We start from the raw sequence: 27,104 nt of genomic DNA, 5'->3' as shown, positions 1-27,104 counted from the left end.
CTGTTTCACGGAGTACCACTATGGAATCTATATAGTCCATGAAACGCATGTCATGTATAGTCCTCTTGGTACCAGTAATATATGAAAGCTCGCATCTCTGAAATCTCTATGTTCCATGAAGTACATATGAAACCTCTATACTCCATGGATTGCCTCATGGAATATAAATGAATCTCTATACTGCATGGAACACCAATGCTCCGGAATAATACAAATGAAGCTTCTTTTTCTCCATGGCATAGATATGAACTCTCTCGTTCTGAATGAGAAGCCCAGTAGTAGTATAGTACGGAATAGAAATGTTCAATGAAGTGCGATGGTCTTATAATACATAGGCAAAGAATACATATTCACAATAGTGAGCGGCTGGCTAGTCCAGGGCATTGGCAATGAGCTGCTCAAACATATAATCATATCTCTCCCCCGAGTTGCTCGTATGGTCATTGCTGGGTGGCACAAGATCATCCGCCATCTGCGGAGACTCAAAGTACCGCTTCGGAATGTACTTTAGCACCTCCTTCTGCTCGCTGAGAAGGGCATATCGCACAACATCGTCCACAACAACTCCATCACTAACCGGCTTAATAGCTATATCACCCGTGGCAACGCGCAGCAGCATTCGTAGTACGGGGCTCTCCTTCCATGCCTTTTGCAGCTGCAGCAGATACATCTCGGTGAGAATGGCCTGGCTCTCGCTGACATGAAGCATCTCCTCGCCTCCACAGTACTCGTCAAGCACGGCGTTATCCAACAGCCGTGACGCCACGTGTGGGAACTTTGTCACTGCCTCAGTCAAAGATCGCAACAACTCGGCGTCCGCTTTAATCTCGTCATCCGTCTTACCGCTATCCGAAAGCTTTAGGTAGATTGCCAGCGCTCGCGAATAGTATAGATTTGGCCGGTTTTTATAAGGCGCATTGTTCATATAGTAGCCACTGGGCGCGGTAACGTCAATGACATAGTCGAGCTCGTTGTTTTTGAGCGCAAAGAAGTCAATCATGGCGCCAACGCAATACGGGTCGTTCTCAAGGTCCAAACTCCACAGCAGCTTAGCGTATTCGAATGCCGTCTCCCACGTGTTTCTCTGCATGAGCACCTGAATGTACCGGAACACTGAAAGGTAGAACTGCCGGTTCTCGTAGTACTTGAATGGCAGGCGCGACGTGCCGTCAAAGGTAAACGAGCTCCTCAGAGCCCGATCAAAGGCCACAAGACACCGCTCAATGAGCTCGACGGCCTCGGGACGCTGGCCCGCCTGGATCATGCTTGCCGCAGTGAGAAGCAGCGTTCCAATGTGGTACGGGTTAATGGGCATGACCCGGTTGATGAGCGCCTGCAGGTCGCCGAGAAGCATTCCCTCTTGGTATAGCAACTGCGATTGAGTGTACTCGCCGGTGAACACAAACTTGAACGCCTTCAGTCCTTGGGGCATATCATCTTTGAGCTCTTCCATAAGGATAAACCGCTTGGCCACTGGCGGGAAAGATGCGCGGATCTTGGCAAAAACAAGCTTCCTCGCCGTCCCTGGGATCGTGCGCCCGTCTCTGCCGCCAAAGTCGCCTCGCAATTGCTGTTGTTCTATGGCCTGCTTGCCGAAAAGCTGTCTCATCTCTCGCTCATAGTCCAATTTTTTCGTGTCCACAGCCACGAATTTCAAATGCTCATCTGATTGGGCAGTGGAGATATCACTTTTCTTCACTGAGGCAATGAGGTTGTCAATGTCTTCCTCGGGCTTGGTCTTTTCTTCTTTCTTGCTCTTCTTTTTTGCCTTCTTCTTCTTCTTTTTCGACTTCGGAGCAGGGCTCTCCTCTTTTGCTATAGGCTTTTCTACTTCTGCTGCTGCATTTTTTGGCTCTTCGTACTCTTCCTCTTCCTCTTCGTCCGAGTCATCGTTCAGGAGGGCGAATGGATTCGGTTTTGCCCTGGTTACGACTTCCTCTTCGCTTTCCTCGGCGGAACTTTCGTGATCTTCATCATTTGTTCGCCCTAGTAGCGGGTCTCCATACAGTTTCTTGACCGCTCTAGCACTCATATTGCCAGTATTCGTCTATAGCCGTGGATTTTTCATGGCATTACGAGATTATTGTACCGTTGCCCAAATGGCCCAAACCCTAACCCTGTTCACATACTAATGCGGATATCGATGGTGCATAGTACCGACTTTTTATTGAAATACATAGCATCTCATAAGTAGAAACAACTGGTGATGTTGAATTATTGGCAATAAACATCTGATTTGGGAAAAAAGAAGAATTTGAAACTGTGAATTGTATGTACGGGTTGTGCATTTGGGGGCTTTTCTCAGGCGTTACGGAAAGCTATGACTGCTACAGCAGCTAACAGGATCAATCAATGATACAGAGTTAACATTAGTCTTAGAAACGAAAAAGCTAATTAATTCAAATTTGGTGGGATTCAAATGATGAGCAATCAGTTCCAGAGCCAATCAAATACCACCTTAGTAATCTGAGGGTCCGACAAATACCGCCTTGGTAATCTGTGAGTCCGAGGGTCATAGGCCGCTGAAATTGCTATCAAATTGAACTCTACAATAATAATAGTAGCCTATTAAAAGTTTTGATGAGGCCGCGACCAGAACCTAACCGAGAGTAACAGAACACCAAGGTTGATCCAAGACTTGTTGAGGGTTACGCAAGCGTCACTGGTAAACTACCGCTATCGTTTTACGTGACTAATTGCGAAAGAGCCAAATATTCTTTCTATTGGTATGCGTTCCGATACCGGTACCTTGGTGGTGTCGAAGGTTAGATCGACCTTGTATATATATAGCCTCTCTGGCCCATTTACCTCACTATAACTAACAAAAACAGACCATATTTCAGAAGCCAATCTCAGTCTCATTTGAGAGACACTCTGTGATATTCGTATGTCGCCTTGAATATCGGCAGGGTCCAATCTCAAGAGCAGTGCGGCTTAAGCCGCACTTACTCAAATTTCACTGATTATTACTAAGCCACCTATCACCAAAAAAAAAAAATTAAATCGATAGACAGATCATTAAATACAGCAGAGATGGTGTCGAAGAAGGCGAAAGAAAAGAGGAAGGATTTCCAAAAAACCAAACTTAAAGTCGGCAAGGCCAAGCCGCTGGCATCCAATATCACAAATACCTCGTTTGTGGCCAAGTCAATCTACCTGCCCCAACAGAGCGTGGCCGTATCAAGCACCGATGAAAAAGACTTTGCCAAGCATCTGGCGCTGTGTAAGCACCATTCGGCCACAACTCGGAAAGAGGCGCTAGTACATATCCAGACAAACATGAATGCATACCACGAGCGGAATATGAAGGCGGTGCTGAACGCAATTGCGCCGCTAGTGCGTGACGAGTCGCAGTCAGTGAGGGACACCCTGCTCGAGGTGCTCAAGTCATTCTCGCCTGAATCCATCATTCCGCATGCGTCGATTTTGACGCTCCATGTGCACTCGGCCATGACATATCTCCAGCCGGAGATCAGAGCCCAGAGCACTCAGTTCTTGGACTACCTTGTTAACACGGTGCCTGAGCAGATCTCGCGGCAGGCATTTGTCAAGACCCTTGCATGCTTCTTCCCACTGCTGGGGTGGCCGCTAGAACGGGCGCAGGACTCGAACAAGCCGATTCTCGACCGGTCGATTACGCTCGCGGCGTCCTCTGCTACGGCGGGGCTATCCTACGGATCGAAGGCGAGTAGCGTCAAAGCTATGCATTTGAAGTCATTACACAAGTTACTGGAGGCTGCGCTGACACAGCCGGAGGACGGCTCTGGCGAGCCGCAGGGGTCTATTTTCCACCCGGAAACAAGCAAGTACCTTATCCCGAAGGGGCCCTCACCGTTCCTGTCGCTGGAGCTGTTCGTTACCGAGGGCAATACGTCAGTTACCGAAGGGCTCGAGGACCGGCGCGAGGCGTTCCAGGCACAGTTCCGGGACTCGATGCTGCGGGGTGTCAACGATGCAATGAAGGAGTCGGGCGAGGTCGCTGGGTATGCACGAAAGATCCACGACCTCATAAATAATTAGCAAAAATACCCACTAATGACGAAATACCCCCCATGAGTCACGAAGAATCGGCTAATCCACCAAAACGGAGATAGACAGTGAATAGCAAGCACGAACGACTACACGTTCATAAAATTCCAAAATCCAAATTTTTTGGGGATGGCCAAAAAAAAGGGAAGATTAGAATGTAGACCACTGCCAGTCGGCGGGAACCGACCCTACGGGGTCCGGGTTGTTTTGAGCATTCTGGACGACAGCAATGGCCTCTGGAGTGGCCGAGTTGAGCTGCTGCAGCGAAAACTGGCACACCATGGCCTTTTTGAACTCCTGATACTCGGCGGCGCAGTCACAACAAGCACGCACCTTGATGCCGCCCAGCGGATTGAAGCTCAGCGACGGATCGAGCTCGACGGTGTACTTTGAGTCCTCACGGCAGAAGATGTCGCCGCACCGCCGGCAGTGGTGTCGCCGCTCAAAAAGCGTGAACTGCCGCTGGCACGCGGCACACTCCTGGCGCTCCGAGTCGGGCCGCCAGTGCGCCCTGGGGATCGTAGACCCGTTGACCGGCGAGACAGTACCGCTCGATGCCGCCGTGGAGACGCCGCCTCCGCCGAGGCCAAAGTAGTCGGTCACGGCGGTGGCAGGGGCGTCATGCGGCTCATCTTCCAAGCCGCACCCATTGCGGCGCAGCACGGCGGGCAGGTAGAGCGGCGTCTTGGGGGCACAGCCGACCTGCTTGGGCATAACCATCCACGAGTAGTGGCTGCCTGTGGGAGAGGTCGGAAGCGAGTAGTTGCACCGCCGTGCCGCGGCCTGCCGCAGCTCTTCCTCGGAGCGGTAGTACTGGTCCTTCTTGAAGCTCAGCTCAAACGGCTTGCGCGGCTCATGCGGCTGCTCGGGCGACGTGCTCGCGGTTCGAATCACTGCCTGAGCGGGCTCGTACTTGCGCCGCATTGCCAGAGACACGGTTGACTGGGACTTTGTCAGTCCATCGCCGCCGGCTCCGGACACGGCCGGTCCGCTTGCGCGCGCACCACCCGCCGGATGTTCGAACGGCAGTTTGTCTCCGATTTGAACCGAGGGCCCCTGGGCGCGCCGGGCCAGTGCCGTGGCGGCTGCCGCGAGAGCTGCGGGCGTCTGAATTCGTGTGTGGTCGTCGCCGAGGGCTCCGGGGTGGTGATTGTGGTGGCTGTGGCCGTGGCTCGTGACGGAGGCGACCGGGGTCGACTCCGAGGAGGACGAAGCTGACGACGAAGACGTGAAGGACGAGAAGGCCGACGTCTGTTTACGCGGGAAACAGTGCTTCTTAGAGAAGCTGAGCTCTCCAGTAAGCGACGAATTACCGTCGGCGCAATGAATATGGTTAGTAATATTAGTGTCGGGGTTAGTATGGTTAGTATGGGATTGGTTAGTATCGTTGGCCTCGTCGTTAGTGCTGCTGGCGTGGTTGGTGTGGCCTTTAGTGGTGGCGGTGGTAGGCTGCTTCCAGCTGCTGCTGGGAGATGTCTGAGCCGTCGAACACTCGACGGAGCCGCCAGAAGACATGGCGAAATGGAAGAGATGCAAAAAGGGGATAACGAGTGCAAAGTGCAGAGGTCAAAGATGAGCGTAAGGGGAGCTATATCAATCTTCCACACAACCCGCACACAGATGCAGCAGCCCGGACGCACTTTGCCCTGGACGACCTATCACAGAGGATGTGTTGCGGTGCGCAACAGGGTCTCGCGCATTAATTTTACGCGTCCTGTGGTTCGCCAGTTCCGGTAAGGCCCATCTTTCGCGCGCGCACGCGCGGTCCCTCCCCTTGTCGATCATTTCCGCAATTGGTCGCGTGCAGGGTGTGCAGATAAGCGCCGCGATGAATCAGAAGTTTCAACCTGTTAAAACCGAACGGTCTCTCGGTTGGTTTGGGTTTATTGGTCCGTTTGGCGATCTATCTGTGGATCTATCTGTTCTTTATTTTCGGGCTTGTTTGTGAATTTGGAGAGGGGCTTGTGATATCCTCGCGTGGTGGTTTTATGAGGAATGTGGGCCCCTGAAAATGTGTACTCTGTGCGCCCCCCCCCCCCCCTGAGGCTGGTTAGGGGCAAAACTCGCGTGGGTACCGCCGGCCGGGCACCTTACATGGGATTTCAGTTCTAGAATAATGCGGATAAGACATTTATTGTCGATAATGTCACTGTACAGAACGCAGACCGCAGAACGCAGAGGCGCGCATTCTTATCGCCTGCCGTTATAGGTCAAATTGTACGTATATGATTTACCATTAGCCTGGTTATATCCGACCTATCCGCCTTTTATAGGTGCATAGTACTAGAGCTGATGTGTATTCGAGGGCCAGCCCTCGAGCTCCCGTAGCTCCGCTTCGCGGAGGGCTTGTAAGATTCAGCTATCTATCCCCGCGGAGCGGAGCCTCAGGGGGGGTTTGGGGGGGGGGGGGGGACTGGTCCCCCCAATTACACTTAAAGAACTACGGTAGTGCGAGATTAGATGTAGACGCAACTCAATGTAGGTAAATTAGAATGTACGTGTGGTACATTGGGCTACAGCCGATCCCTGTATCTTTATCATGACCACTATCAACCACTCTATCACGATTCCCCTGATCAGAGACCGTTGAATTCATCGCTCATGTTGACGTATATATGCACTTTAATGTACAGTAGTACTACAGTATTACGTATTAGAGTACATGGAGTAGATTACAGTAATACAGTACACTTGTACTATTACCAGGTAGACGCAAGTCAAGGTAGGTAAATTGGAATGAATGTGCAGTGGGCTATAACTCTCCTAACCAGGAACCCATTTGAATTCATCACTCATTAGCTATTATAGTTCTATGACGTACGAGAACTTGATTACCCAGAATTTTGGGTTGGTGAACCAGTCTCAATCACCCAAAGAAGAGCCAATCACTCAAATATGAACCATCTATGTCTAGCGAAATCGCACGTCGAACAAGTACCGGTTAGCAAAATCACATGAAAGGAGTAGAGTTAGCAAAATCACATGGAAAAAGTAGAGTACTGGTTAGTGGAATCGCTCTTGGAAGAGGTTTGAGTACTGGTTTGAGTACTGGTTCGATCTTCTGAGACGTAAAACTAGCGAAATCGCTGGTGGAAGAACTGCTGGTGCTGGTGACGCTGGTCCTTGAACATGTCCTGGAACGCACCAAAGTCAAAATGGCCATACTGCGTAAAGTCCGTGCCGAACTGAGGCCCACGGCGCATACCCCCACCACCACCGGAAGAACCTCCCATGTCATAATTGCGCCGCGATTCATCATTGGACAGCGTCTCGTACGCCTCGTTGATGTCCTGCATCTTCTTCTGCACCTGCTCCTCGGTCAACTCGCCACGGTACTTGTCCGGATGGAACTCCTTGCTCTTCGTCCGGTAGGCCCGCTTGATGTCCTGCGACGTGGCATCCCGCGCAACGCCGAGTATCCTGTAGTAATTCTTTTCCTGCGATGCCAACGCCTGCACCTCGCGCAGCTTGTTCCGGACCCGTGCGTCTCCACTGCCGCTCAGGGGCTTGAGCCGTTCAACGGCGGCATCGTACTCTTCCGCCTCGACCAGCACCTGGGCCGTCAGCAAAACTGCCACTACGTGCTCTGGAGCGCGCTCGAGGACCCGCTCGCACCACAACTGGCCCTCGCTGTACTGCTTCTGGTTATAGTATGCCTCGCACAGTGCATCTTCGAGAGTCGCATCGAGCTCGCTCTTCGAAGACGGGCTCACTTCAATGCCCGCGTTCCGAAACGCTTCCTCGCGCTCGGACCGCAGCCGCTCATACCCGCCCTCGTCTATTAGTAATTCCGTCAATTGTCGCCATGTCGCGTGGCCGGCCACTTTTGTCGCGCGCCCCGATAACAATGTCGCCAGCTGTTTGTGTCCCTTGCGAATGCGTTTATTGGCCGCTCGGCACTCGCGGCTCTCCTGGTCGACCCGCAGGCACCGCTGGATTTGGGATGTAGCCCGCTCGTAGTCTCCAAGCGAGTAGAAGTATATCTCGGCCGACGTCGCATAGGCACCGACATCCGACGGGTTCAGCTGTTCCATGGCACTCAAGTCCACGAGAGCGCTCGAGACTCGTCCGTTTGCCAGCTGACACTGTGCCCGTAGCCTCCTCAGAGCGTAGCAGTGTGGTGAGTGGTCCAAGGCGCCAGTTGCGTACTCGGCACACTCACCGTACCGGGACTCATTTAAGGCCTTCTCAGCCTGGTTCCAGCTCACTTTGACGTCTCCTACGGCTTTGGTAGGCGCTCCAAGCGCCTCCAGATCAGCCAGGGCTTCTTCCAGCTTGCCCTGGCGCAGGTATACCCGGCCACGGTGCTCTAATGCATTTTCAAACCCTGGAGCAAGCGTGAGGACTCGGTTCAAGTCATCGAGAGCCGACTTCTCACGTCCTAAAGACAGATACGCCGCAGCACGCTTGTATAGGTATAAGTAGTTGTCCGGTTCTAGCCTTACTGCCGATGAATAGGCAGCTAGGGCTCCAGATAGATCTCCAGCCACTAGTAGCCCGTTGCCTTCTGCCGCTAGCTGTTCTCCTTCCGCCCCGGCGTGGACTCCCTGTATCAGTCCTGCTAGCGCTATGGTCACTACGGTACTGAGCTTCATCACTCAATACTATTTTTTTTTTCTAATTTTTCCACCGTCGATGTCTAGTTTGACGTGTCGTTGCGATAATGAGTGATGGATGATGTGTCGGGCGCGCAGTGTTAAACTCCGATATCGATAACTCAATAAATGTTTGCTGTCGTTCAAAAGGTCGGTTTGCTATTCGTTTTATAAAGTTTTTCAAAATTAGGAGTATTTTTCAGGTATGGTAATACTTATGCGCTTTATTTTTTGTGAATTTAGCCACTGTTTGAAGTAAGTATTGAACAGATCGTAATGCGGCTCAGTAGTGTGTCACGTGCTCATATCTACCCCTGAGTGCATGCGGCTCACGTTAATTGATTAAGCTGGTAACGTACACTACCTATGGCCAAAGAAGTACATGATTTTCCAAATGAAGACAGATGATGTTGATTTCTTTAGGGATGGTATACTGATAGCACAAAGCCTAGCTGTGTATGGTCTGGGTAATTCATTATGTTAAGTGGGTGCAAGGACAAAATGCAATTGCCATTGAACTTGGCCGCTGTTTAATCCCTGGAGAATCGCGTCTCAATGCCAGGAAACCCGCAAATTTAATATGGATTAAGCTCAACTTTGAGAACGGGCTTATATTTACGCTTCCTACTTTTACTACTTTTCTGGGGCAAACTCAAATTCTTTTTATTACCGCAAAGGGTGTCTTGTATCTGCATTGATCATAATCATCGGATCATTGGAAGATCTACAATGGAATATCTTAGCGATTTCTGAGAGCTTGGCCAGACGTGTAGCTCTATTTGTAATTTGGTATAACCTATAATCAATAGAATAGGGAGCGGGCTTCTGTTTGAGCTGCCGACGACTGTGGAAACAACATACTACGGCGGGGTGAGGCCGCAACAGTAAAAATACGAAAAATTTTGAAAAAAGGTCATTATGAGAGTCCTTAAGTCCATTTGGTCAGGAACAATCATGCATTTTGTTCCGCAGCTTCTATGAGTTCAAGTTGGCTAGCCCAGGTCATTCTGCCAGGCTTATCAGCTGTCCATTTGGCTATCACGCAGCTTGCATTGAGAGAGTACTTGGAGGGGTGTTGCGGACTTTATGTTCTTTTTGCAAATTGATAACTGAATAATTAAAAAAGGTAACGTTTTTAATCAACTTTACCGTTGTCATTCTTTATCGGTACCTCCCTGATGCCCTTTTTATCTTATCAGGTTGTCAGTGTCGCTCTTGACTTACCAGGTCATACCACTCCTTAATAGCCAATCAAAAAAGTAGCTATTTTTTATATACTTGAATTATTACACAATGGCATAGAGCATTAGTAAATCAGTTTCGAACAAGATGGATATATTTTACAATTGGTATCCGTTGCGTGTTTCCGTACTTCATCGTTAAGGCAACTACACATTGTCCAAAGACAACTCTAGAGTACACCATAAAGCACTCTTTTCACCTTAAAGTATGTATTAAAACTACTACATATGGCTTACAGGTATTAATGATTCTGATATCCAGTTTATATCCGGCCGCTACACAATGAGCCGCACATGACATAATCAATTACATAATACTATAGCACCAGCCAAATGAGAGGGGCCCTCCCCAGTCACCGCCAAGCTTCAACCATAGACTCAAAGGGCTTCTTCAGCGAAAATGGCTGACTCGTTTTCGAAGATCAGCGCCATGCTGGAGTCAGCAAGAGAGCTGACCCTGGAGGCGGCGAGCTCGGCTTCCGCGCGATTGATGGAGGAGGCTCCCTTGAAGCCCAAGGACATCGCCAGCCAGCTCAACGGCCGCACCGACCGCGACAAGCTCCACGGCATGAAAAACGTCATTGGCCAGATGGCGAAGGGCCAGAACGCGTCAGAGTACTTTGCCGATGTCATCAAAAACGTCGCATCAACGAACCTGGAAACACGCAAGCTAGTCTACATCTATCTCTTGCGATACGCTGATTACGAGCCAGATTTGGCCCTGCTCTCCATTAACGCCATCCAGAAGTCCCTTGGCGACCAATCGCCTATGATCCGGTCGCTGGCCCTGCGGACCATGTCAGGGATTCGCGTTCCAGTCATTGCGCCCATTGTCTCGCTGGCAATCAAGCAGAGCTCGAACGATCTGAGCCCGCTAGTGAGAAAGACTGCGGCACACGCCATTGGCAAGTGCTATAATTTGGACCCTTCGAATGCCGGGGTCATGTCCGAGTACTTGGAAAAGCTGCTCGTAGATAAAGACATTTCTGTGGTCGCCGCGTCGCTGGTGACCCTGGCCACGATTACGCCGGACAGACTAGACCTCATTCACCCCATCTACCGGAGACTTGTAAGAGCGCTGCATCAACTTGACGAGTGGACTCAGATTGTCGTCATTGACCTCTTTATTAAGTACGCGCGGGCCTATATCGCCCAACCCACGCAAGAGAACGTGGACCCTGATCTCAAGGAGCTATTCAATGCGGCACGGCCGCTTTTGCATTCACGGAACGGAGGCGTAGTTCTTGCGGCAGCGAAGCTGTACTACTACCTGGGCACGATTAGCATGTTTGGCGAATACAAGGTCGCTCCTCCCGTGGTAAGGCTTCTGCGCAGCGACAATGCCGTCCAATTTGTTGCCCTGACTAACATCCGGGCCATGGTGGGGTCCCATGCCCAATATTTTGTGCCTTTTGTGTCGTATTTCTACCTGTTCCCTACTGATAGCTCCGCGGTTGCTCGGTTGAAGCTCGATATACTCACAATGTTGTGCGGCGAAGACACAGCCAAGAGCATCATATCCGAACTCAAGTACTACGCATTGACCTATAGTACGCTGGGCCAGCGCGACTTGGTTGCTCATTCCATGGTGTGTCTGGCCAAGTGCGCTGTGGCGTCTCCTAGTTACCACTCCAAAGTGCTCAAGTGGCTGCTGGAGCAAGTCTCTCTTGGAGAGAACCCAGTTGCAGTCAGCGAGGCGTTGGGCGTTATTAGAATTCTTGTCCAGCGGGACCTCAAGAGCCAGACTTCTACTGTTATCCGGCTTGCCAAGTGTCTTTTGGACAAGTCGCTGGAAATTGTGGCTACGGCGAAGGCAAGCATCCTGTGGCTTGTCAGTGAGCTCTGTACTACATCCAGCTGGCCAGTTGCAGTAGAAGTGTTACGGCACATGCTAAAGAGCTTCGCTAGTGAGGAGGCTAGCGTGCGATACCAGATTGTAATGCTTGCCGCCAAAGTGTACGTCGGCCACCTCGACCGAAAGAACAACCAACAGATCGACTCTGGAGACGTTAATGTCGACATCGCTTTGGATAAGATGTTTAACCACGTTGTGCAGTTGGCCAAGTACGACCCAGAGTACGATACGCGAGACCGCGCCCGCATGTTTGGCACAATGCTGAGGGAACACACTGAGCTAGCGACTCTCATTCTGCAGGCACCCAAGCCGTGCCCATCGTTGGATATTCATGTCAACAAGAAGCTCGTTTTGGGGACAGCCAGCCTGGCAGTGGGGCATGCTATCGACTCGATTGCGCCCATGCCGGATTGGATGCGCAGCGACCAGCTTCCTGATCGCTCTATCCGGGATGAGCCAGTAGAGGCTTCAGTGGAGACTCAGCCCCAGCAACAAAAGGGGATGACTGGCTTTGGTAACACCGCTCGCCAAGTTGACCACGGAGTGACGGCGCCAGTGAAGAAGCTGACTGAGCAGACGCTAGACGAGTTCTTTGGGGATATTGAGCCACATAAGCAAACTGTTGAATCGGACGAGTCAGAGGAAACTGAGTCAGAAGAGGACGAGGAAGAAGAAGAGGACGAGGAAGAACAAGAAGAAGAAGAAGAAGAAGAAGAAGAAGAAGAGGACGAGGAAGAAGAAGAAGAAGAGGGAGAGGAAGAGGAAGAAGAGGATTCCACCGGAGGTAACGAAGAAGAAGATTCGGAAGAAGAGTCTTCGGGTGACGAAACTACAGGACTCGTAAAGAGTAAATAGATCAACTAATGCGAAAGATAAATAGTATTACATTTTCGACATTTAAATAAAAATGTCAAACTCAGGCCGGTGGAATTCTTCCTCCTTAAGCGCTGGATAGTATGGAACCATTGCATCGGAGCTCTGGACATACATAGCGTTGTACACCCTCCAGTATGGGGTTCGCACTTTCCTTGCGGCGTGGAAGAGCCCAGCCAGCACGTAGTTCATAATGATACCACACCCAACTGCATTGCGAACGCCAGTTATACCGTCGAGAATTCGGTCAATAACATGGGGCGACGTTTCGTACAAGTTGGGCCAAAGCATATTAAGGAAGTGGATCATGGTATCTTCGCACCCCATCCCGACAGTTCCTAGGGCCAGATGCTTGACGACGGTAGCGGCGGTTTGTCGATGCACCAGATCGTAGTCCATTAAGCCGTCTTCAATAAGCGGGGTAATGGCGTAAATGTAGTCTTCAGCCATGGGGCCAATGTACTCAAACATAAACGTTAGCGATTTCAGAACACCGTTCTGGACATTCCGCTCTGGGACCCGGTACTCATTCATGATAACCGGTAGCACCGTGAACGGGAGACAGGTCTCGGCCACAATGCCAATAGCAACAGCGATGGACACTCTCTGCTGACGCTCCTGAACTCGCAAGCTTGTCAGCAGCGTAGCAAGCACATCCTGGGGCCCAATTGCCTTGGCAATGTACCCAAACGTGTTGTTCGCGGCTTTTCTAATGTCTTTCTTGTGCGCTCGAAGCATATCAATGAGCTCGTTGCAGATTCGCATCCACTCACGGGGGCTCACATAGTCGGCACCTCTATCAGCAATCCGTCCGACCAACTTAATGGCATTTTCCTGGACTTTTTCGTGGCGATTACGCAGAATTGGCGTAAGCCGCGGAAGGAGGTCTCTAATTGGCGGTTGCATGGAGCTCAAGCCGACGACTCTTACGATATTCTCCAACGCCCCCAAGATGGATCCCAGCACTTCTGGATACTCTTCACCCAGCTGTTCATATAACACGCTTCCAATCTTGCCCATGAGCGCGTTTTCATTGCACACCTTCATCACGTCGGCGAGCTTCGAAATGAGGTCGGCTGCTTGCTGCCGCACTGTCGGGGACTGGTTGCCGAGCCTAAACAGGATAGAGCTGACAATCTGCGGGATGTATGGCTTCGTTCGGTACCCGAGAGCATTTACGACTGTACCGAAGCCGTCAATGATAGCCTTGTCTTCTACAGTCTGACTTTGGAACGCCGTCAGCACTCCGTCCACCAGCCGTTCCTCCATTCGCTCCGAAATATCGGCCACGCCGAGTACGCCAATGACCTTGTCGACCGTCTCTACGGCCATTCTTCGGAACGGTTCCGACTCGTCTTTCAGAACAAGCACGACTCTCTCAATAATTTCAGATACGCCGACCTTACCAGCTAGTTCCACGGTGGTGTATACAACAAGCCGGTTGTTCCTCTTGTCGAGCGCCATGCGACGCACCCAGAAGTACTTGAAAAAGCTCGGCAGGACCTCCTCTCGCAAGTACTGGGCTTTGACTCCCTCGGTGCTGGCGCACTGCTGGACGACGCGGAGGACAACTTTTTTCATATCGTCGTCTGGGGAATTGAACTCACGTAGGACAATGTCCATGAGCTCTCGCGTGTAGTAGTTTGCGTACTCCGGGTCCATGAGCGGAACAATATTGCCCACGCACTGGAGGAAAGCAGCCAGGCCCTTGCCCCGGTGGTGCCTAATGCCTCGCCACAGGGGGTCCAGGACTACTTCGAACGATTCAATGCCGTACGGTGCAGCGGCTTCGGCGAGCGAGGACAAAGCCAGGGCCGTAATAGTCCGTACTTTGAACTGTTCGTCAGTGAGACCAGGGGCGATACATTCGACGAGGCCGTTAAGGTGAGGGAGCACCGCACATCCCACGAGAATGGCGATTTGTTGTACAATTTTGACGCCAGTGTGTCGAGCGTACCAGCTCTTCTTTGACCGGCAGACTGCCTTCAAAAAAGGTAGCAGAGACGGGATACCCAGAGCGCTGGCGACAATGGCAAACGCCCGGGAGGTGGCGTTTCGCACGTACTCGTCCGAGTGATCAATATCGGGACGCAGCGTAGAAATCATCTGGGCCAGGCCAGCGGCTTTGGCGAGGTTGGAGATGACCTCTTTGCCTTCGATACGGGCATAGGGGTCCTCGTCAATAAGCAATGGCTCAATAACGACAAGAATTCGATGGGTATAAGGACGCACCAGGTCTCCGAGCTTGTACAGAACACGATCTACCACTTTTACGAGCAAATGGCGCTCCTGGTCTTCGAGGTCGCGTTCCCTGAGTAGGTCTAGCAGCTGAGAAAATAGCGCCTGCGCGCCGAAGAAGCGCGCATTGTCGGTTATTTCACGGAGAGCCTGCTTTCGCACTGGCGGCGTACCGTTTTTGATCCGCAGTAACAGCCGCATGATCTTACGCTCTTTACGGTCTTCCAGTGCCATAGCCTCTTCGGCTTCGGTTTCGAGAAGCTTCGAGAAGTACTTCATGTCGCTCTGTTTGAAGTATTGCAGGTCGCCAACGCCGGGTATTTCAGTGGGCAGCGACTTGACCAGTTTACGCGCAGATACACCGCTCTCTGCCATTGTGAACCCAGAAATCCCTCCTGCTTCGTCTTCGCCTCTTATGGGAATATATGAGGCCGGGGGTTCAAGGATCTCATACCCTTCAGAGGGCAGGATCTGGTCCAGCATCTCGTCTGTCAGCCGCACCTTCACTACGCTATCCTCACTTTCCTTAGCCTTTTTCACTCCTTCCTCTGGCGTCTCGTCCCATCGTGATCTCTTTTTAATCGGTTCAGAAGGCTTCTCGTCCCATCTACTGCGTCTTTCCCGGGCTCTGTCTTCTGGAGCTTCACCCCATCTACTCCGTTTCTCACCTTCAATTTTGGTACTAGGGGGAGGAGGAGTCTTGTCTCTTATTAAAGAAGGACGGGGAGGAGTTTTATCTCTTAGAGCAGCAGGAGGAGGAGTTTTGTCGCCTACCATTTCCTCTTCTTGCTGCTTTTCGCGCCCTTCAATTAGTTGCCGGACCCGCTGTTCCTCCTCCTCAATTCTACGGCGCTCCATCTTCGCCTCGTAAGATTCCTCTTCTTCCTCTTTGCTCAACTCACGGTTGAATCGCCGCCGCTGGTAGCCTGACTCCCGGTCGTAAATCGTTCGCTTCTGCTGTTTTTCCGCCGCCGGATCATAATCCGCGTCAGCGAACTCGTTCATCAGCTCCTTCGACGCGGTATACTGGCCCACTAGCTTCCTCCTGCCATTTTCTCCTCTCCCATCCTCCTCCATCTCGGCCCCAGGGGCAATGCTGTCGACGTATTCGCCCCCATCGCCGTACAGATCACTATCAGGCGTGCCAAAGGCGACACCTCGGCTATTCTTCGCCTTGAGAGCCTTCCGCTTCTCTTGGATCTCCCTCAGCTTACGAATCTCGGCTATACCCCCCATTTTGTTAGTCAAATAAGGCCCTGAACCACCCGTAATTCAACTTACCGTCCGACATTAGCGCTTATCGCGATGAAATCGTCGGTTTTGCAAAATCGCTTTGGGAGGTTTGTCGTCGGACGGGGTTGGCGTACGTCATATATACGAACACATCACGTAAAGCACGTAAAGCATCGACACGGGTGAAACGATGATCCTGAAGGTTTGGACGGCTCTAGCGCTGTTCGGAGCCATTGTCGGGGCCCAGGGGAGCTACCGGGAGAACCTGAACCTCCGCCCCTTGCCGAACAACCGTCTCCTGACGTCTTTCACGTTTGAGGCCCAGTCCCAGGCCCTACCGCTGCGTCGAATAGAGGATAAGGCGGACGAGTACACACAGTACGCGGCGTTTCCTCGGTCTTTGGGCCAGATAATTGAGCAGAGCAATACTTATGAGCTCCATCTGCGATTCTCGCAGGGATGGTGGGACGCTGAGTCCTGGGGCGCCCAGCCTGCGAACGGCTCGCGGGCCGGAGGCATTGGCGTCGAATTGTGGGCGTGGATAGAAGGAGACAGTGTGAGTGAGGCCCAGGCGTCGTGGACCAAGCTGGTTAACACGTTGTCGGGGTTCTTCTGCGCGTCGCTCAACTTCATTGACTCGGCTCACACGACAGTCCCGGTCCGGTCCTTCGCTCCGGCAGGGGATATTCCAAACAGAGCCTACCTGTTCCATGCGGCTCTGCCGAAGGAGCCGGTGTGTACTGAGAACTTGACTCCGTTCATTAAGATGCTGCCGTGCAAGGGCAAGGCCGGAATTTCGTCGCTGCTGGACGGGCATAAGATCTTTGACTCGCAATGGCAGGGCATGTCGATAGACGTAGAGAGGCATTGCGACGCGGGGAAGTGCTACCAGCGGCTGTCCCAGGCCATTGACGCGGTCATTGATGTGCCGCGATCGCTGCACAAGAAAGTGTCACCAGTGCCTAAGCCCGTGCCGGACAGCGAGCTGCGATGCAACACTTCTAAGCCGTATTATGACCAGTACAGGTGCTTCCCGCTGGGCGAGGACACCGACGTAAAGTGGGCTCTGTCTGACCTGTTTGGGCGAGAGATCAAAGGGTCGTGTTTGCTGGCCGAGAATGAGGATCACGTTTCTCTTGAGGGTTCTGACAACTGGACCGCCAAGCTGTTCTCTCTAACCAGTAATGAAAACAGAAAGGAGGTCTTGTCGGTAAAGAACAAGAGCCAGTTCAAGCTGCCTACTGAATCGAGCGACATTGTACTCGTGTGCCCAGACACCACCAAAATCCCACCGGTTGAAGAGCCGCCAGTTTATGTAGCGCGGTCTCTTACTGGCTATGGCCAGGACCGTGGAGGCATGCGGACTGTATTCACAAACCCAGGTGACAGCCCCGTGCGATTTACCTACTTTGAGACGCTTCCATGGTACATGAGAGTGTATCTACATACACTCTCTATCGATATCCGTGAGTCCATCCACGAGGGCCTAACGCAGCAGGATATTCTCAAGGATCTGTTCCATCGTCCAGCAATTGACCGAGAGCAGCCTCTGCAAGTCGAATTTGACATTGAGCTCCCAGGCCACACATCGGTGGCGCTGGCATATGACTTTGACAAGTCGCTGCTTTATCTTCATGAGTACCCGCCAGATGCGAACAGAGGGTTTGACATTGCGCCCAGTGTGCTGACCACAGCCGATAACAAGTTCTCCATCCGGACCACCTCTCTGCTGCTCTCTTTGCCGACACCCGACTTCAGCATGCCATATAACGTCATCATCCTCACTTGCACTGTTATGGCACTTGCCTTTGGCACCATCTTTAACCTGCTTGTTAAGCGGGTCGTCACTGACGAAGAGGCAGAAGCGTTGTCCCAGCAGCGACCACTGTCCGTCATTGTCACCAGATTGAAGGAAAAGATTGTACGGAAATTGGAGGGGCCCAAAAGAGGCCCGTATCCTTATGAAGAGGACAAGAAGGAGAAGTAATTCCCGGCATTGACCAGATTGTTGTAGATGTCCGTTTTTTATTAAATTTTTTATTTGCCTAGTGTGGCCCTGGTGATCGATTTTGAAGTCGTAAGTCATGTTATTAGTATACAAATAAGTTAATGGGTATTTCGGCGCGATATTAGCTCCTCGATACGTTGGATGGACTCTTTTAGAGGCATTGCGTTATCCTCCAACCGCTTCTCGATTTTCCGTCGACATTCTGTAAGCATAGAGGTTATTGGCAATTGACCATACGCCGCAGAATTGAGCAATGCATCAAACAGCTCTGCCCACAAATCCTTTTGCCAGTACCGCTTGAACGGGGACGTCAGTTTGTAACTTCCATCAGCGGACTTCGCAACAGAAATGTCTCTGTCAAACAAGAGAAGATGAAGCACCGATGCAATGCCATAGTAATCTGCCTGGTAGGTCCACTTGCGGTTTTCCTGCATTTCAATACAGTCAAGCTCATCCATGACCCAATCGGCCACGAATTGAACATCGGGGCGCAAAAGAGTCATGTCAATGGCCCGTCCAAAATCAATGAGTGCTATGCCTTTGTGCGCCCATTTGTTGCTGCCATCTTGGCTGTAGTATTTGCTCCAGGCCGCGTCGTTCGAGATACGTTCTAATCTCAGCATGACATTATCAGGCTTCAGGTCGCAGTGAATAATACCCGCCTTGTGCAGAGATTCAACTACGCGAAGAAGCTCCACCGCCAAAAATAGCACAAAGCACTCCTCAACCCCTTGAGCCATTGGATCACTCTGGATTAGGTTGAACATATCCAAAACAGTGCCTTGCGGATGGTAGTCCAGCAGCAAGTATACTTCGTCGTCAAACGCATAGGCTCTCTCGCAGCGAACTAGAGAATCTAACTCTCGAGAACCGCTGCAGCGCAATTCGATCGTCTTCAGAATGTAAAACTCCCAAGGCAGAGCATTCTTCTCGATCTTCAATGCTTTGATCTTGCCGTCAGTAGCAGATTCAGCAAGATATATAATTCCATAACCACCCTCCCCGAGGATGCGACGCAGACAGTACATTTCTTCGTCAGAGAAAGTAACCGAAGGCAGCTTATTACCTCTAACCGACCGCTTCAGCGCTTCGCTGCGGCTGGCTTGTGATCTAGGCTCTCTTGAGTATCCTGAAAAGCTCTTCATATCAATGCTTTTCAAAATTTTGGTCCTTATTCCATCTTCCAGCGGGTTTATAACAGTGTCATTAATAACGCTGTGATGTTTAATGTTCGGCATTTTCATAGAGCGGATGACGGTTTCGGTCGCCTCGGAAATGGGGGTCATGAAAGGCAATTGAGAGTGATGCCGCATTGGCGGTTTCACATCAATCAGCAGCTGTTCATAAGCCTGCTGCACGTCTTCTAACTCTGCGGCATCTTTATCTGCTTTATCATGGCGCGTTTTATCATGGGGTTCACTATGAGAATCCACTGGCAAAAGTTTTGACGATTAGACTGGGTTTGGTCATTAACTTGACATGTCACTCAAAAATTGGTGTAAGGATACTTACGCTGGTTGTTGTTGGTGAAGTTCGTTTCAGTCACATCGTAATTAATGGAATACCCTGTTTGGTTATCATCGTCGTCAAATCCATCCTTCAATGGCTGGTTAAACATGTCATAAATCTCTGCAGTAGCAGCTTTGGTATGCATTGTCATAGTAGGCGACCCGGGGACCTTTGGAGAAGAGTCTAAACCTCGGTTAGTTCAAATAATTCAAAAAAAAAGGGGGAAAGTACTCGCCTTTTAGGGGAACAGTCATCATATGCGATTTAGGGGACTCTGGCTTGCGCGAAAACGCATCAGCAGTGCGCCGAGCACGGGCCAAAACCTCTTCAATGCAATAGTCCTCCCCATTTTCGTCGTACAAAAACTCCAGTGCCACTTTAAGGCGTTCTGGGCGCTTGCCCGGCACTGGCTGTGGTGGTTGTGGAATGGCAGGCTATACCACGCGTTAGAAATCAAAAAAAACAAATAGAAAAGTAGAATTGACGTACCATGTCCCTGTAAATCGACATTTTTGATGATATCTGGGTAGGAACCTGCTGCTTCAGCTTCTCTCCAGCCCAAGGACGGGCTTCCATTACATTCTCTTTCCTCCTACTGGCAAGGCTGCCAATTGTGTCCCATCCTCCTGCATTTACAGCCGGAGCGGAGTCTCCAGAATCAGTAAAGACCTGGATCTTATCGCTTCGTCCCCGGCTTGTCGGCTCGGACTCAAAGGTGTCTGATCTGGCCTCTTTCTGAGCGAGAGCCTGGCGCACAGTTGGCATAGCTGGGGAAGACGGTTCGTTTTCACCCGGCGGATTTGCTTCCAATCGCTCCAAAAACTCTCGATACCTCCGTTTCAGGCGTTCCAACGGCCGTGCCTCGAGATCTATGCCGCGCTTATAGACTTCGTCTGCCTGTAGCTTGCGGCCATTGGCCTCCAAATACGAGGCATACTCTTCATAATATGTCGACAACTGCTGGCCGATGTCTTTCCTCGACAAATATGTAAAAAGTTCTTTTGGTGCGTCCGAGTATTTGACGTAGGTCATCCACACCCTCAGGTACCGTGGATCGTTTTTGTAGTAAGAAGTGTCTCTGAACTGGGAGGTGCATCTCTCTAGCAGTGGTATAAGTCCGCTCTCGGCGGTATGGCCTTGGGGGAACTTGTCGTTGACCCATCTAATGTAGTCAAGATAGGGTTCTAAGGGATCATCCAGTTCGTCTGCCCCGGCAAGGAGCTCTTCGAACTGCTGCCGCTCGGCATGTTGTGACGTCTTCGCTTCGAGCGGAGTGCTCGCGAACGTCTCCGCCAGGGCTGCAGCGGAACGGCCTTCTCTCAGCGGAGCAATATTCTCCTTTTGGTTCTCTATTTCCTGGATATCTACAGGCATCTAGTTTTGGGGTGGATATTTCGGTATTATTTTTTGCAATGTTTACAAAACGCGTAAATACGGCTGCGCCCGCGACGCACATACGCGTTCAACGGGAAATCCATTTATTACCAATGCGGAGTCAGATTCTCAACGGCATTCTATTTTTCAACTGCATTCTGCTTTTCGATTTGGTCTGAGTACTGCCGGTACTAGATTTGCGTCTGGACGTCGTCTGGACGTTTGGTGGAGTGGGGCTTTCGTTGGAGATGCTCTGGTTAATGGAATGCCTGGGTTCGTAGTAGTGCCTCCTATGGACGTGGGGACTCAATTCGGCGGAAAGCTTATTGCCCATCTCAATTCGTCCAATAGCCTTTTCTTCGTAAAGTTGATTTATCGTGATATTGTCTACTCTTATACATCGTCTGTTCATTTTATACTGTAACAGTCTAAGTTATATATTTATACACAGAATCCTCGAGACATGGAGTTAATCTGCAGGAATGGGTGTTAGCCGCGTTCAAAATCATGTTTGCCATGGTGACTGACCAACATTATAGATTACCACTAAGAATTGTGCCGTAATCATCATGTCTGTGAATATTCTGCATGTACTGATATATCCGCGATAGAAGAAGTACCTCTGTAGCTGTCACAATGCAACATATGTCGTCAAAAGATCGGTGCTATAATTGCCAGATTTTCTAAAACGCAGTATATGTCGCTAAGTATAGCCCAATGATCAGTGTCATAGCTGCCAGCTAGAGGAGCATTGATGAGGTTTATGTCTACAATGCGGCTAACATGTCTCAGCTATCAGCTATCAGCCGCGGGTACTGGGGCTCATCAATCGCGCCGCATTACAGAATGACGTAACGGAGACGTCGATATTGATCCATCATTATTTCAATCACGACTGTATAGACCTCTCGAGTAAATGCAATACTGTCAAATCTTTAAAGATAGCGCACTCCCACGATAGCCGTATTCCCAAGATAGCGAGCCATAGTAGAATTCTTTGAAGTCATTTCTAGGATTGTACAAGTACGCTATCTACTCCAATTGAGATTATACGCTGACCAGATAGTACAAGCCGGTACTTTATAATTCGCAGTACTAACACTTACTTGTAAGTTGCAATTGCAGTAATTACCGTACCTACGAAGGGTTTTTTTTTTTCATTGCTTAATACATTTAGAATATAAAATAACTTACATACACAATTAAAAGGAATGAAGAATATTTTATTTCCGGTTTTGTCCTTTTTTTTCAATGTTTTCTCAACTTTTTTTGATCCAACATGTCCGCTTCCTCATCATCACCGAGTCGTGAGCCCCCCGCTTCCTTACCTCCTTTCATCCCGTATCCCAGGGGAAGGGTATACGTTTCATTGGCCGGAAGGGTAACACCCTTGGGTTTCGTCATCGCTTCGTGATGACGGTGGTCCTCCGAGTCCAGCTCTGGGTTCATCATCAACGACGAGTCACGAATCTCGTTGGCCCGCAAATGGTACCGAGTCATAGACTCTCGACGCATTACCTGGTCCTTGTCATTCATTGCAGAAGTAAACCGTTTTTTATGGATTTTTCGGGGGGATCCCCTATCCCCTATATACTTCGCAAGACATCTCCAACTCCCCGCGGGCAAGGAGCGCAAATAGTTCATGCAACGGGGCGTATTTATACACAATCCGGGGTGGAGAGCGGTGCCACTTAGCCCTTGTTCTTCTGCTAGGATTAGGCTCGTTCCGTTGATCAAACTTACTCCACTTTTGGCCCTAAACCCTGTGGTCGGTCTCCTATGATTGATAGACGTAACGTGATCCCCAAGCTGAATCGGAGGACAGTCCACCAAGCGGTACGACTTACCTCTATTAGTACTTATTGGAGTGGCCCAGGAACTCAATGACTCTGTTGAAGTATCCTTCCTTCTGGAATTAAATTTAAAACCATTCTCGAGCTTCCTGGGGGTGTGCCTGTCGCAATACAATTTTTGCTGGATCCAGACCCTTGACTTAGGGCGGAAAGAAGGGGATCTGTGGGGTAGGCGCAGCATAAGGTCTCCACACAATTTTGAAGCGGATCAAGACGTCACATTCAGGCGTGTATAACAGTTCATTGCAGCCAAAAGCACCCCATAGCAAACTTGGACCTATAAGGATGACAATTTGATGTCGTGATTGATTTGGTTTCGTTTGAGAAGGGACAAGGAAGGAAGGTCAAACCGCCGTTGCTTTCCGCCTTCCAAGGAAGACTTATGCCTTTCAGGCAAATAATTCAGTATGCCCTTGAGATGATAGAGTAGAGATCAACCGAACTGTACGTGGCCGGGATTACATTATTGTGTTCGAGATACACGAGTGCTAGCAGTACTACATTGTAGTACGCAGGGTTACGAAGTACAATGGTGATCTCTGAATACGGCGAAAATTACAATCTATAGAACCACCCCGGCCAAGGCCGGGAACACAGCAATGATACCTCTTTTAGACTGTGACACCATCAATCGAATATCGTTCTTTAGTAATGGTCATACGTACCGTATACTCCAGCTGGACCAATAAGTAGACGTCGGCCGGCCGGCCGACAATATGCTCCGATGAATTATATATATGATCTAATTCAACATATTTAATAATTAAGCAACAAAGTTAACAATTAAGTATGACTGATTATTGAAAAATTCAATATCGCAAGCCGTGCACATATTCGGTCAACGAAGGGCCCTTGGTGACAGCTATTTTAACGATGGACTCGCGAACTGTTGGCATTCTCGGTGGCGGCCAGCTCGGCCGGATGATGGTCGAAGCCGCCCATCGGCTGAATGTCAAGACCCTGGTGCTTGATGCCCCGAACTCCCCGGCGAAGCAGATCAACGCTACCCCAGGCCATATCGACGGCAAGTTCACCGACGTGGCCGCCGTTGAGAAGCTCGCAGCTCAGAGCGACATCCTGACTATTGAAATTGAGCATGTGAACGTTGAGGCTCTGGAGGAAGTCCAGAAAAAGTATCCGAACGTCGAGATCCACCCGTCTCCGGCGACTATCCGGCTCATCAAGGATAAGTATCTCCAGAAGTTGCACTACATCCAGAACAACATCGCCACTGCCGATGCCAAGGGCGTGGAAAGCACTCCTGAGGGTCTCGAGCAGATTGGCGCCGAGTTCGGCTACCCATACATGCTTAAGTCTCGAACTGAGGCGTATGATGGCCGGGGCAACTTTGTCGTTGAGTCTAAGAACTCGATCCCAGAGGCTCTTAAAGTGCTCCACGACAGACCGCTCTATGCCGAGAAGTGGGCTCCATTTGTGAAGGAGCTTGCTGTCATGGTCATCCGAAGCGTTGACGGGTCAGTGCACTCGTACCCAACCGTGGAGACTATCCACCAGGAGAACATCTGCCACCTCGTCTATGCTCCTGCACGAGTGCCTGAGTCTACTCAGTACAAGGCTCAGTTGCTTGCTGAGAGCGCTGTCAGCACCTTTGAAAGCGCCGGTATCTTCGGTGTCGAGATGTTCTTGCTGCCAAACGGTGAGCTCCTGCTCAATGAGATTGCCCCACGGCCGCACAACTCGGGTCACTACACCCAGGATGCTTGTGTGACTTCTCAATTCGAGGCTCACTTGCGGGCAATTCTGGGTTTGCCTCTTCCAAAGGGCTTCTCCAGCCTCAGCACTACCAATACCAATGCTATCATGCTCAATGTGCTGGGTGGACCTCAGCCTGACGACGCCAAGAAGCTGTGCTACAAGGCGCTAGAGATTGCCGGGTGCAATGTTCATCTCTATGGCAAGGAGAGCCGTCCAAAGCGAAAGATCGGTCATATCAACATCGTCTCCAGCAGCATGAGCGAGTCTGAAAAGAAGCTTGCTCAGTTGCTCAATACTTCCTTCAACGAGAGCGTGGTTGTGCCATCGGGCATTCCAGGTACCTCCGCGCACCCTCTTGTCGGTATTATCATGGGCTCCGACTCTGACCTGCCAGTCATGAGTCTGGGAGCTGCCATTCTTCAGAAGTTTGGCGTTCCGTTCGAGGTTAAGATTGTTTCTGCACACCGAACTCCTTATGCCATGAACAAGTACGCTACTGAAGCCGCCTCCCGGGGCATCAAGGCTATCATTGCTGGTGCCGGTGGTGCGGCACATCTCCCGGGTATGGTCGCCGCCATGACCTCTCTGCCAGTAATTGGTGTACCAGTCAAGGGCTCCACCCTTGACGGTGTGGACTCCCTTCACTCTATTGTGCAGATGCCTCGTGGTGTTCCGGTCGCGACTGTGGCCATTAACAACTCCACCAACGCTGCGCTGCTGGCTATTAAAATCCTTGGATCGTTCATGAACGATTACCAGATCAAGCTGGAGGAGTATATGGATACCATGGAGAAGGAGGTGCTTGCCAAGACCAACAAGCTCATTTCTATTGGTTATGAGGAATACCTTACCCAGATGAAGAAATAACTGTAAAAATTATTGGCAACCAGAATAGATTATGACGATATTAATTGACAATGCAATTGATATAACAATGGCCCACTAGTTATTGCATTAGCCTATCTAGGTATTGCGATAACTACCTAGATATTGCGAAGTCAGGATACAAATGGGTTACATACCTTTGCAGGAGACGTTGATTCACCCCGAAAAGCTTGTGAGAATGTTAATAAAAATCGAACAGATTATTGAAGGCCGCTTACATATATCACGATAAATGAAACTGCGTAATTCGTAAATCATTAGTATACAAAGTCTTTTTTCTAGTCTATAATGGCACACCCTCAAGCTTTTTCATCCACTTCATAGTCTGTTCCATGAACATCAAAGTGAGAATGGTATGGGGCCCAATTCGGAAGAGATGGGGCACGAAACCCTTATACAGTGCGAGCGGGCCCTCAATAGATACGGTCTTAACAAGACAGTCGAACGGACCCTTGTAAAGATTGCCCTTCTGGTTGTACATTCGAGTCATGAGCACATCCCACGGGTTCATGACTATGCAAACACCGATGCCACTGACAGCACTGGCCATGAGATGTCGATACGGGCCGTTCTCAGCGATATCGTACTTCTCAATCATGCCCTTGGCCCAATTGTAAATGGGCAGCTGGACACTCGAGCCGGCACCGGTTCTCAGGATCGCAGCGTCAACACCCCGATAAAGTCCCTTGAATCCTTCCGCCTTAAAGATGGTCGAAAGACCATCGTATATGCTCTTGTAGTGGGTTTGGGCACCGATCTTGAACACCGGCGAGTAGGACTGCATTCGCGTCTTGATGAGGTAGAATGGCGAGCCCGTAATAGCACCCATAACACCTGAGCTGGCGCCGGCCACGATGTTGAGGTGGTACTGCTGCTCCGACATATCGTAGCCAAACAGCATGTTAAGGCCCTCTCGTACCGGTTCGTAGAACCCGAGTCGACACCCGTTGAGACCAAGCTGGTAGATATACGCGGGGAACAGACCTCGCTGGACCCCGCGGAGACCCTCATGCTTGAAGATCGTTCTCAGGCCCTGGATTGGACCAGTGTACACCCTCTTAACTTCCCCCTTGGCGTGAAGCTCGCCCTGGAGCTGCATTCGAGTCTTGATCAATTCAATTGGATTCGTCACGGTCACCGCTCCGCAGGCGGCGAGACCGCCGGCCAGAAACCCGCCTGGCTTACTGAGCGTCTTCCTGGGCTGTTCTTCGGACATACTACTGCTGGAAGGATGGGAAAAGATACAAGTTCTCCTGTTCTGTCGCCGTTCGGCGCTTTTAAGCTGCGTTCTCCGGATCTAGCTCGGGGTCCAGCGGATCCCCGCCAACCCCGCCGATATCGGAGGTGGATACCCATACCTTCTGCTGACTCTTTACCGAGGACCTTCTTCCGTCTATTGCCAGGTTTAGGATTGATACAGGAGGCGGAATAGGGCCGTTGCCATTGGCAGATTGACTAACTCATGCATGGAACGGTGTATCGACGATCTGAGATGCTCATCGCTCATCACTGGTCAAACTTTAGGCCGTTTTATGTCTCATCATATACTACACGCATAACCTAGGGAGTTATCCAGCCAATTTCATCATACCAATACGGCTATGGATGCCATAAATTTCCTGAGATTTCGAAATAGTTCGTCTTCTCTTTTAGACAATTTTGATTGAGTAAGGTGGCCTGGATGCTATACTTGTT

The 27,104-nt window shown here is 50.5% G+C and overlaps 12 protein-coding genes across 12 annotated transcripts; 4 read left to right on the top strand and 8 right to left on the bottom strand.

The window, feature by feature from the left end:
• Window positions 1-370: 370 nt before the first annotated feature.
• RQC1 (Rqc1p) lies at window positions 371-2,032 on the bottom strand (the record flags this gene model as incomplete). The annotated part of the gene is made up of 1 exon (XM_076683879.1): window positions 371-2,032. The coding sequence occupies one exon, from the start codon at window positions 2,030-2,032 to the stop codon at window positions 371-373; it is 1,662 nt and encodes a 553-aa protein (XP_076541926.1).
• Window positions 2,033-3,033: 1,001 nt separating this feature from the next.
• On the top strand, window positions 3,034-4,020 carry IPI1 (Ipi1p; the record flags this gene model as incomplete). Its single annotated transcript, XM_076683878.1, has 1 exon — window positions 3,034-4,020. One exon carries the CDS (start codon window positions 3,034-3,036, stop codon window positions 4,018-4,020), a length of 987 nt encoding a protein of 328 aa, XP_076541925.1.
• A 159-nt stretch (window positions 4,021-4,179) lies between these two features.
• On the bottom strand, window positions 4,180-5,544 carry TRVA0_011S02168 (FYVE zinc finger domain-containing protein; the record flags this gene model as incomplete). Its single annotated transcript, XM_076683877.1, has 1 exon — window positions 4,180-5,544. The coding sequence occupies one exon, from the start codon at window positions 5,542-5,544 to the stop codon at window positions 4,180-4,182; it is 1,365 nt and encodes a 454-aa protein (XP_076541924.1).
• Window positions 5,545-7,103: 1,559 nt separating this feature from the next.
• TRVA0_011S02146 (uncharacterized protein) lies at window positions 7,104-8,624 on the bottom strand (the record flags this gene model as incomplete). The annotated part of the gene is made up of 1 exon (XM_076683876.1): window positions 7,104-8,624. One exon carries the CDS (start codon window positions 8,622-8,624, stop codon window positions 7,104-7,106), a length of 1,521 nt encoding a protein of 506 aa, XP_076541923.1.
• Window positions 8,625-10,265: 1,641 nt separating this feature from the next.
• Window positions 10,266-12,575, top strand: APL6 (AP-3 complex subunit beta; the record flags this gene model as incomplete). The annotated part of the gene is made up of 1 exon (XM_076683875.1): window positions 10,266-12,575. The coding sequence occupies one exon, from the start codon at window positions 10,266-10,268 to the stop codon at window positions 12,573-12,575; it is 2,310 nt and encodes a 769-aa protein (XP_076541922.1).
• Window positions 12,576-12,617: 42 nt separating this feature from the next.
• Window positions 12,618-16,122, bottom strand: HSH155 (U2 snRNP complex subunit HSH155; the record flags this gene model as incomplete). Its single annotated transcript, XM_076683874.1, has 2 exons — window positions 12,618-16,054; window positions 16,113-16,122. The coding sequence occupies 2 exons, from the start codon at window positions 16,120-16,122 to the stop codon at window positions 12,618-12,620; spliced, it is 3,447 nt and encodes a 1,148-aa protein (XP_076541921.1).
• A 132-nt stretch (window positions 16,123-16,254) lies between these two features.
• GPI16 (GPI-anchor transamidase subunit GPI16) lies at window positions 16,255-18,051 on the top strand (the record flags this gene model as incomplete). Its single annotated transcript, XM_076683873.1, has 1 exon — window positions 16,255-18,051. One exon carries the CDS (start codon window positions 16,255-16,257, stop codon window positions 18,049-18,051), a length of 1,797 nt encoding a protein of 598 aa, XP_076541920.1.
• Window positions 18,052-18,170: 119 nt separating this feature from the next.
• On the bottom strand, window positions 18,171-19,100 carry BUB1 (protein kinase BUB1; the record flags this gene model as incomplete). The annotated part of the gene is made up of 1 exon (XM_076683872.1): window positions 18,171-19,100. The coding sequence occupies one exon, from the start codon at window positions 19,098-19,100 to the stop codon at window positions 18,171-18,173; it is 930 nt and encodes a 309-aa protein (XP_076541919.1).
• A 423-nt stretch (window positions 19,101-19,523) lies between these two features.
• On the bottom strand, window positions 19,524-20,955 carry MAD3 (Mad3p; the record flags this gene model as incomplete). Its single annotated transcript, XM_076683871.1, has 4 exons — window positions 19,524-19,528; window positions 19,585-19,764; window positions 19,817-20,015; window positions 20,071-20,955. 4 exons carry the CDS (start codon window positions 20,953-20,955, stop codon window positions 19,524-19,526), a joined length of 1,269 nt encoding a protein of 422 aa, XP_076541918.1.
• Window positions 20,956-22,203: 1,248 nt separating this feature from the next.
• On the bottom strand, window positions 22,204-22,989 carry TRVA0_011S02014 (uncharacterized protein; the record flags this gene model as incomplete). The annotated part of the gene is made up of 1 exon (XM_076683870.1): window positions 22,204-22,989. The coding sequence occupies one exon, from the start codon at window positions 22,987-22,989 to the stop codon at window positions 22,204-22,206; it is 786 nt and encodes a 261-aa protein (XP_076541917.1).
• A 692-nt stretch (window positions 22,990-23,681) lies between these two features.
• On the top strand, window positions 23,682-25,391 carry ADE2 (phosphoribosylaminoimidazole carboxylase ADE2; the record flags this gene model as incomplete). Its single annotated transcript, XM_076683869.1, has 1 exon — window positions 23,682-25,391. One exon carries the CDS (start codon window positions 23,682-23,684, stop codon window positions 25,389-25,391), a length of 1,710 nt encoding a protein of 569 aa, XP_076541916.1.
• Window positions 25,392-25,692: 301 nt separating this feature from the next.
• On the bottom strand, window positions 25,693-26,625 carry OAC1 (Oac1p; the record flags this gene model as incomplete). Its single annotated transcript, XM_076683868.1, has 1 exon — window positions 25,693-26,625. The coding sequence occupies one exon, from the start codon at window positions 26,623-26,625 to the stop codon at window positions 25,693-25,695; it is 933 nt and encodes a 310-aa protein (XP_076541915.1).
• Between the last annotated feature and the right edge of the window lie 479 nt (window positions 26,626-27,104).

Source organism: Trichomonascus vanleenenianus (genome assembly GCF_965637985.1).
Source record: "Trichomonascus vanleenenianus strain CLIB 3782 genome assembly, contig: TRVA0_011S, whole genome shotgun sequence".
Classification (NCBI taxonomy): Eukaryota; Fungi; Ascomycota; class Dipodascomycetes; order Dipodascales; family Trichomonascaceae; genus Blastobotrys; species Blastobotrys vanleenenianus.
Note: the sequence above shows the minus strand (reverse complement) of the source record. Positions and strands in the feature narration are given on the sequence as shown.